Genomic DNA, 9799 nt, shown 5'->3' with positions numbered 1-9799 from the left:
CCGCCGTGGGTCCCGCTGCTGATTTTGTCAGAAAGGATCTTGCCGTGATGTGGAAGATCCAGATCTGGGTGTGTAGCTTGTTAGATTCCCTCGACATTTCAGTCCTAGAACTGATGAGAGGAAGAGTGTATATCTCACGTTGTTGAGATATATCACTTTCGATTCTTGTTTTCTTTGAGAAACAAAGATTTAGTTGAGATCTTACTCTTGTTGTACAACAGAAGTACTGCCGAAATTTTTACTGTGCACAACAAGTGTTTGATCTAGAGCTTGATCGATGGAGAAGATCATTAAGAAGTTGAACCCCGCGGAGGTCTCAAGTTTGATGCAGCTGATGAAGTTGTCGGCTGGTGAGAGCGCGACAAGGCCACCGGTAAAGTTGGAGCTTCCACACATCGATCTGAAGCTTGATGGACCAGCTACTTACCTGAGTTGGTCACGACGGGTGAGATACACCCTTACAGGGAGGAACCTGGAGGGGTACTTGACAGGAGAAAAGACAGAGCCGACTGAGGGCTCGACAGGAAGAGATGAGTGGAAGTCCACTCATATGTTGGTATACATCTGGCTTCTCAACTCTTTGGTCCAGTCGATCGCCGCCACAATAGATAGCATCGGGAAGGTGAAGGATGTCTGGGAGAATTTGAGGAGGACCTATGATGGGGTGGGGAATAACCTGAGGGTGTTCCAGATCAAGGGAGAGATCGACGCTACAGTCTAGGGAGAGAGGACTGTATAGGAGTATGCCACAGAGTTGGAGCGACTGTGGCTAGATTATGATCACTTCTTACCTCGGGCGAGTTGCAAGGACCTAGAGTGCAAGGAACGAGAGGTCTTTTTACAGGAAAGGACTATGATGTTTCTCAAGGGACTGGCATCAGAGTTTGCTCAGAGGATTGCATTGCTGCTAGCGCAACCGAAGATTCCCACGCTTGAGGAGGCAATCTCGGCCATGATCCAGGAAGAGACTCGTATTAGGTTACAGGCTGGGACATGTGGACTTCCACTGGTAAAGTCAACACTGGTAGCCTCCAACTCTGTGAACACTGGATCCAAAGGGGAAACTCGACAGTACTACAACTGCGGTGAAGTGGGTCATTTAAGGCATGCTTGCACCAAGCCACCCAAGGAAGGAGATTCGGGTGGACGTGGACAGTTCGGAGGTCGTGGTCGTGACCGTGGGGGTCAACGAGGTGGAAGAGGAGCAAGCAACCGAGCAAATCTGATGGTAGCAGAGGGAGAGGAAGCGGCTGATGTGGTCTTTACTGAGGAGGATCATGCACTCCTGGAGATACTCAGGAGAAAACAGAGAGTAGCAGGAGATGGAGACATGAGGAGTGGGACTGAGGAGGCATCCAATTCGTTCTTCGCTAGAGGCAACACTGCTACTTATGCTCATCCAACCAAAGATACTGATGACAGACATGCTCTTGCTTCTATGTCGCCCGATAGATCATCAGAATGGATAGTCGACTCCGGTGCGTCTCGACATGTGACAGGTAATGTTAGTGAGTTCTCATCATATACTCACCTAGCATCAGCTGATAGTATCCAAACAGCTGATGGTATATTTTAACCAGTAATTGGTAAGGGTACAGTCAATTATACAGGTTCTGTAACTTTGTCCAATGTTTTACATGCTCATTCCTTTCTAGTTAATCTTTTGTCCATTAGTGCTATCATACTCCAACTAAAATACATTGTTTCTTTTGACATTCCCAAGGTGATCTTCCAGGAAAAGGGGACATGACGAAGACTTGGAACTGGCACATGGAGTAGTGGACTGTGATACCTGGATCGTGAAGGGATGGATTCAACATTGGTGTCAATGGTAGAGAGAGCATGAGTAGGATCTGAGATGAGTGCTGAGAGTATATTGATGCTTCATCACTAGCGCTTGGGATACTCATCCTTTAGTGTTTTAAGTAGGTTGTATCCATCTTTATTTGAGAAAGCAAATAAACAGAAACTTGTGTGCGATGCATGTGAGTTTGGAAAGTTTACTAGAAGCTCTTATGTTAGTTCTGATCATAGGAGTTCTCATGTATTTGACCTAATACATTCAGATATTTGGGGGCCTTGTTCCACAAGCTCTATGAATGGATACAAGTATTTTGTTACCTTCATTAATTGTTTCTCTCGCGTTGCTTGGTTATACTTGATGAAAAATAAGAGTGAAGTGTTTGGTTGCTTCTAAAACTTTTATAGGTATGTTCCGACTTAATACAGAGCAGTGGTGAATGTATTAAGGTCTGATAATAGGACAGAGTATACCAACAGAGCGCTTGAGGAATACTTATCAGCTCAGGGAATACAGCATCAAACTACATGTTCATACACAGCAGCTCAGAATGGGATAGCAGAAAGGAAGAACAGACATCTTTTAGAGGTTGCTAGAAGCATGATGATCTCCATGAATGTCCCAGAAACATTATGGGAGCAAGCAGTGTTGACCGTAGCTCAGCTGATCAACAGATTACCCTCTAGAGTGCTAGATTGGAAGTCTCCGTGTGAGACGTTGAGGGGAGATAATGGTAGGATGCTTCCACTAAAGGTGTTTAGCTGTGTGTGCTTTGTGAAGGACAACATATCATCCGTCGGGAAGCTTGCCCCTAGAGCGGTGAAGCAAGGTTTTAAATATCGGTTATCGGGAATTTATCGGACGGCCAAAATTCTTATCGGATAGCGGAAATCGGGGATATATCGGGGATAAGTAGTATTTATCGGAGTGATATACTAGATGGTGTATATATATAATATAATAACTAAAAAATGTAATCTAACCATGCTTAATGAAATATAAACATACCAAAATGTAAATCATCATGTTTAGAATCACTAACCAATTATAGAAAGCAAAACTTGCATCTTGACTGCACGATGAAACTATTCGATTGCATAGCCTTACTTATCGGCCGATAATCCCGATAAAAAAACCTTATCGGCCGATAAGTACCGATAACGCCGATAACTCCCCGATAACTTGCCAAAAACGATAACCGATTAAAAATCCAAGTTATCCTATCGGAGAGCTCCCAAATCCGATAACTCGGCCGATAATATCGATTATCGGCCGATATTTAAAACAGTGCGGTGAAGTGCATCTTTATGAGATATTCTGCTACTAAAGAAGGGATATGTTTGCTGGAGCCCGGTGGAGAAGAGGTTGTTTGTGAGCATGGATGTGCACTTTCGAGAACTCGAGCCATATTACACCCGGGAGGTAACTTCATCCGTTAGTAACTCGCCCGATACTTAAAGTATAAGGCGAGAGGGGGAGAATGATGAGAGGCAGGTGAACAATGTGAATAATGCCGAGAAATCAATTTCTCTATTGATTCCTTGGGAGGAAGAACTGGTTGAGGAGCAGGAGAATGAAGAAGAAGAAGAGAAGGAGACAAGAGGTATTAGGCCTACGGTTTAGGGGGAGCTACTTACTTATAGTAGGAAGAGGAAGTAGATTGCAGGAATAATACCTATAGTGTCACTGATGCCAAGTCCCTTGCCAACGCTTGTCCCGACTCCTGAGACACCTACACCACCACCAGATTCCTCTTAATGTGATATCATTCCTCTCCTTACTCCTCCCACACCAATGTCAGTACGGAGGACTACTCGTAGCAATGCGAGAAATCCTCTAGATAGATATGATTAGGATCTTGTCCAGTTTGTATCATATTCTAACATCTCTACTGCACATGAAGCATTCATTGCATCATTGGACTCTGTTACTGTACCTAACAATTGGCAGGTTGCTAAGAAGGACCCAAAGTAAAAAACGGTTATGCACGAGGAGCTAGGGGCTCTTGAGAAGAACCACACTTGAGAGTTAGTAAAACTACCAGAAGGGAAGAGAGCAGTTTGATACAAGTGGGTCTTTACTATAAAGCAGAATCCAGATAAACAAGTTGAGCATTACAAGGCTCGTCTGGTGACAAAAGGATATAGTCAGACATATGGTATCGACTATTATGAGACTTTTGTACCGGTGGCGAAGATGAGCACTGTTCGGACCTTGATCTCTCTGATAGTAAATAGTGGATGGAAGCTATACTAACTAGATGTGAAGAATGTATTTTTTCATGGAGATCTGGTGGAAGAGGTATACATGGAGATACCATCAGGATTCGACACAGATCAAACAGTAGGCAAGGTCTGCAGATTGAAAAAATCTTTCTATGGGCTGAAGCAACCTCCCCGTGCTTGGTTCGACAGATTCAGGAGGGCTATGATAGGTATGTGGTACCAACAGATTAACGTCGATCATACCGTGTTCTTTCGACGGAATGGAGGTCACATTACCATGCTTGTGGTATATGTGGATGATATGATTATTACAGGGGATGATGAGAAGGAGATTGCCCAACTCAAAGTAAAATTGGGTAAGGAAATCGAGGTGAAAGATCTTGGCTTGCTTTGATACTTTTTTGGAATAGAGATAGCTTGAGGAGCGGAGGGGATTGTCCTTTCCCAAAGAAAGTATGCAATGGATCTTCTCAAAGAGACAGCGATATTAGGGTGCAAACCTGCAACTACACCGATCGATCAAAAGTTCAAACTGGGTGCTGAGGCTAGAGAATCAGTTGATCGTGACAGATACCAGAGCTTGATGGACAGGTTGATCTATTTGAGTCACACATGTCCCGATATCTCTTTTGCAGTGAGCGTGGTGAGTCGCTACATGCATGATCCGAGGAAGGGTCATATGGACGTAGTGTACCAGATTCTGAGGTATTTGAAGAGTACCCCCGGAAAAGGACTGATATTCAGAAAAAATAAACATGTGAGCATTGAGGGTTACTACGACTCTGATTGGGCTAGCTGTGCTGATTACAGGAGGTCCACCTCAGGATACTGCATATTTATAGAAGGCAACTTGGTCTCGTGGAAGAGCAAGAAACAGTCAGTGGTGACGAGATCGACAGCTGAGGCAGAGTATAGAGCTATGACCTTGGGAGTTGCGAAGTTGCTGTGGCTGAAGAGTATGCTGGTGGAGCTGAAGCTAGATCAAGGAGCCAAGATGAAGCTGTGGTGTGACAACAAGTCAGCCATCAGTATTGCCAACAACCCAGTACAACATGATAGAACCAAACACATCGAGATCGATAGGTTCTTCATCAAAGAGAAGTTGGGCAGTAGACTACTAGAGTTAAGTCATGTTCCAACTAAGGATCAGGCAGCAGACTGTCTGACTAAGGGACTTAGCTCGGTAGATATGATTAGAGGATGTGACAAGATGAGCTTAGTGGATATCCTGTCTGACTAAGGGACTTAGCTCGGTAGATATGATTAGAGGATGTGACAAGATGAGCTTAGTGGATATCTTTCGCCCATCTTGAGGAGGAGTGTTAGAGGATGTGACAAGATGAGCTTAGTGGATATCTTTCGCCCATCTTGAGGAGGAGTGTTGACATATTAATAATATGAAGGGGGCTATTTGTAAGTTTGTATGAAGGGGCCTATATAAGCCCAAGAGATTTCATAATAAGATTAGAGTTTTCAATTCATTATAATCTTATCCCATCCTTCTTCGTGAAAGGAAGAATCCTCCTTTTGCAATCTATTCTTCTATTTCTTCTGTAGCCAAAACAACATTCAGAAGTTAATTCAACAAATAAGCAACTAAAGATGACCACCATTCAGCTAGTTTTTGGCGTAAATGTGAACGAAACTTTTTACTGTGATAAACAACCATCCTTGTTTAAGAAATTTTAACTGATATATACTTACTCTTAATCTGTAGTTTGCTTGAATCAATATCAAAGTTATCCTGTGAATTTTTGATGGTTATATTATACTGATACAGGAAAGACTAGAAGGAAGTGGACCATTATTACACCAGAGTCCACTATGAAACAAGGCACAGAGAAAGAAATATTCTCTAAAGCAATTCAAAAGGAATATGTCCTCTTCTTTAGCTAAAGGCATCCTCATCCTCTCTTTGCTATAAAGTAGAATCCCCTATGGCCAGCTCTCTTTGCCATTGCCCAGCAATGACACCCCGAAGGGTGCTGGAAGTGCAATTAGATGATCAAAATTCACAGAAATGGCGTGTCTCGCTCACTGAAGATGCCTTCAGCACGTTCATCAATCATGGTGGCGATCCTGTAAAAAGAGTTTTCGGTGAGGGGTCATTTTTTAGTCCGCTATTGTTTGGGAAGTTCTTTGATCCTGCTGATGCCTTTCCTTTGTGGGAATTTGAATCGGAAGCACTGCTCTCAGGACTTCGGAGTGCTTCCAAGACTAGTGTTGATTGGGTGGAAACAGATGTTGAGTACGTTGTAAGAGCTGAACTTCCAGGTACTTTTTTGTTCTTCTGTTTCATTTGGTTAAACAAATAAGAAGAAATTACATCTTTTTTCTAGTTATTTCATATGATTACTCAGTTATCTTTTATCATCATGGTTCTCTTTTATCAGAACTTTGTTTCATATGCTTTTTCTCTTGGATGTTTCAGACTTATCTGAGTTACTTTCCTAATTAATGATTTAAGGATATGGACTACATGTCTGTTTGTCCCTCTAAAGTCTAGCTGTGTGCTCTCTATAATTTGAATTTCCAGATGCCTCTGTTCATGACTAATTTCCAGGCTTCCTACAAGTGAAATTTGTACTATGTGAATTTGGAATCCGTAAAATTACCATTGTAAGATTAAAATAGTTTTATGCTTTTAGTTCAACCATCATAATCAATCTCGCATCTGCTTTTTTCTCACTTCTATGCATGATTCAAAACCATCTATTGAGGATCAAGATGCTTCATTTGCATTATTTACCATGCACATATTTCATCTAAATTGCATACCTAAAGGCTAGAGCCCATGAAAAATCTACTAATTCAAATTTCAAATATGTAATTCTCTTTTTATAGTGAGCTACATATAAGGCCAGATCCCTCAAAAGATCATATAAGGCCAGACCTGTTTGGTATGTAAATATCAATGATGTAATTGTCTACAATTCCTTGAAATACCTTTCAACGTAAGAATCCATGGTGATAAATGCCAAAAATTTTCAGTAATTTCGAGCATTTCCTTGGCTATTCTTTTTAACTAACACGCTGAATTTCGAGCATTTCCTTGGCTATTCTTTTTAACTAACACGCTGAATATCAGTTTTGACATTTAACATAGGTCAGGCATAATAGTAAATTTATAACAGAGCAGAACATGAACTAATTTCTGCTTGTTCCTTGTAGAGTGCTGCTATATGAAATATGATATTCATAATACAACATAAGAAGGAAAAGACCAGTAGATCCTAACACCTTCATGGTTTTTAAGTAGGTGCGAGGAAAATTGAAATTGAGGTATGTGCCGAGAAGGAAAAGGTGCTTGAGATCAGCGGGCAGTGGAAGAGCAGAGAATCCAATGTTAGAGACTGGAGGACAGGCCACTGGTGGGAGCACGGGTTTGTGAGGCGCCTAGAGCTACCAGGTGATGCTAATTGGAGGAGGATAGAGGCATACATTGATAATGAAATTTTTCTCGAGATTAAAATCCCAAAGAATATTTCTGGTGTGGAGCCTAAAGAATCTGAATGTGTATGAGTGATAACAATAATAGACTTATAATGTAATGTTATTCTAACAGAAGGAGAGTAGAGAATACCATATTTGATTGAAAATGATCTACAGACTTAACATACATACAGATCGTAGAATGTATTCTATGATTCTAACTTTAGTCAGGTACACCATTTAGTTTATAACCATAAGAGCCAGGCCAACTTTGGTGTAATCAGGATAGAATCTCAAGCTTTTATAACAGCACTCTGGATGGCGCATATCCACGCAAATCATACGGACACATAACCAAGGAAATAATGCAGACTTATGATGGGAAATAACAGTGCACAACTCATGTCGACAAAGGAGATTTATATTGTAAACTAACATGAGGAAACTACAGGATTCCATAGTTGATAAAGACACCTAAACAGTTAATATATGTATCATATAATTATTCTTTCTCATCTTGATACATGATTCATGTACATCTGTTGGGAAATAGGGTCAATATAACCAAATATGATTTTCATTTTTGGAAATGAGGGTGAAAATCCTATGATATAGCAAGTGTCATATTTGCATCTCTTTTAAAACATTGGTGAATATGGACAATGGTCTGCAGTTTTTCTACAGTGAATGTTTTTTCAAACTAATCAATCAATAATTAGTGCAAAATGCGAGAACCACATAGAAAGAAACATCAATTACAATTAAATGATTGAAAGCACACTGAAGTGGAAAAATTGATATACACTAAGAGACAGACGAGAATATAGGAAAAATGCTGCAAGTGAACTAAATAGATGCACATATGAGAATATACAAAATAGATGCACATAAGAGAAGACACAAACTTCTAATCCCATTCTGTTTAAATGTATCAAGATTCAAGAAACCAGTAAAATAACATCAACCACTCTATAACTTTTGTCTTGCTTAGGCAGCCGCAGAAGAAGGCAAATAATACTCAATTCAGTAAGTTTTTTCTTTAGAAGCTTTCTAGAAAGCACCAAGACGTGTATTCTACACACTGTAAGCAAAGCTTTCCATAGGGGCGCACCGAAAGGCGCAATGCTTTTTTTTTTTCCCTCTCCCTTTTCTCTATCAAAAGTAAAGCATCCAGAAGCACTGATCTGATCAGCCGTTCATCATTCATAACATTTGGCATCATCCTAGTACTTCAAATATAATGTGGAAAGTTCTCTCCCTTTATCGAAGGACTCTAGAACCAAAAGCAGTCAAACAAAAGGGTACACTGAACGGAGAGGTTCCATATTATTCTGAAATCCTCCAAACATATCGAGACCAAGTTCTGCAGCAAATTTGCCACTATATCTAACAACACTTTCTCAGAAAAACGATCTCTGGACTTAAACAATATCACAAACTTGATTGATCATCATTTCGGGTCTTTGACAATCCGTCTCTCATCATCTGCAGTTTAAATCCGTGAAAATGTATTTCTGACGATCACAATGCTTGTGGTTATGTCTTCAAAATGAATCAAAGCCGAATACGATCTTAATTAGAACTTGCTCAACGCAATTCAAACTTTTGTTACATACAAGTTACGGTAAATATTTGAATTATTTTATATTAGTCTACGTTGAAGACACTGCAATTTGTAGGAAAATGGCTAGAAAACCATCTTTCATGAGCTGGGATCTTTTTAAAATGTCACTATCTAAGCTAATGAAAACACTTTCCAGAAATGTTGCGCTTTCCAGAAATAAGAAAAAGTAACAGAATCAAAATAATATCAATGGCTCAATTATTTTCTCCCCAGAGAACAGCAGAAGTCCACGAGTTATCTCTATAAGGCACCATCATCCAAAAGACTCAACCTTTTTCTCATAATCAACCAAAATATAGGGGAAAAGAGGAAAAAAATAAACATTTTATATATGATTAATCATTTTGTCTAAGGATAGTACCATCACCGTTCAAAAGACTTCTCTAAACAGAGGAGGCTCGGATCCGCTCTCCACCGGTAAGATCTCCCAACGGCAAGCTCAATTATTTGCCCCGTTCATCGCTAATGGGCCGTGTCCCGGACTGGGCGCGCTCTCGGAGCTCCATTTGACTTCTCCGACATGGGAATTTTGGGGTTTTTGGGGGTTTGCGGCTTTTAACGGGTCGGAGTATGAACGCGTTTCGGGTGAAAATAACTCCAAAGATTTGGGGCCAAAACAAAATTTGCATGCTCTAAGGGAGTGAACATAAAATTAGGACCTTTTTAAAGGGTTATGCAAAAAGATCCTATACAAACTTGAAGGGCCGTGATNAAAAA

At 40.6% G+C, this 9799-nt stretch overlaps 2 protein-coding genes across 10 annotated transcripts in view; one reads left to right on the top strand and one right to left on the bottom strand.

Moving 5' to 3' along the window:
* LOC109833311 overlaps nt 1-9786 on the bottom strand; it is an 18076-nt gene extending 8290 nt beyond the window's left edge. For 4 of the 7 annotated variants that reach the window (XM_020400933.1, XM_020400938.1, XM_020400936.1 and 1 more), the window contains exon 1: nt 9450-9786. The gene's annotated coding sequence lies outside the window, so the exon portion shown is untranslated. Of the gene's footprint in view, nt 1-9443 lie in introns of all 7 variants that reach the window. The other 3 variants (XM_020400935.1, XM_020400934.1, XM_020400937.1) reach the window with 1 other exon arrangement.
* On the top strand, nt 5755-7588 carry LOC109833310 (22.3 kDa class VI heat shock protein). 3 transcript variants are annotated; one of them, XM_020400932.1, is made up of 3 exons: nt 5758-6123; nt 6211-6300; nt 7283-7588. In XM_020400932.1, the coding sequence occupies exons 1-3, from the start codon at nt 5964-5966 to the stop codon at nt 7546-7548; spliced, it is 516 nt and encodes a 171-aa protein (XP_020256521.1). In that variant the 5' UTR covers nt 5758-5963; the 3' UTR covers nt 7549-7588. The 3 variants fall into 3 exon arrangements, with proteins under 3 accessions (XP_020256520.1, XP_020256521.1, XP_020256519.1); XM_020400931.1 differs by having other exon boundaries at nt 5755-6300; nt 7286-7588; XM_020400930.1 differs by having other exon boundaries at nt 5764-6300.

The sequence above is a fragment of the Asparagus officinalis genome, chromosome 3 (genome assembly GCF_001876935.1).
Source record: "Asparagus officinalis chromosome 3, Aspof.V1, whole genome shotgun sequence".
Taxonomy (NCBI): Eukaryota; Viridiplantae; Streptophyta; class Magnoliopsida; order Asparagales; family Asparagaceae; genus Asparagus; species Asparagus officinalis.
This window is presented reverse-complemented; position numbering and strand designations above follow the sequence as displayed.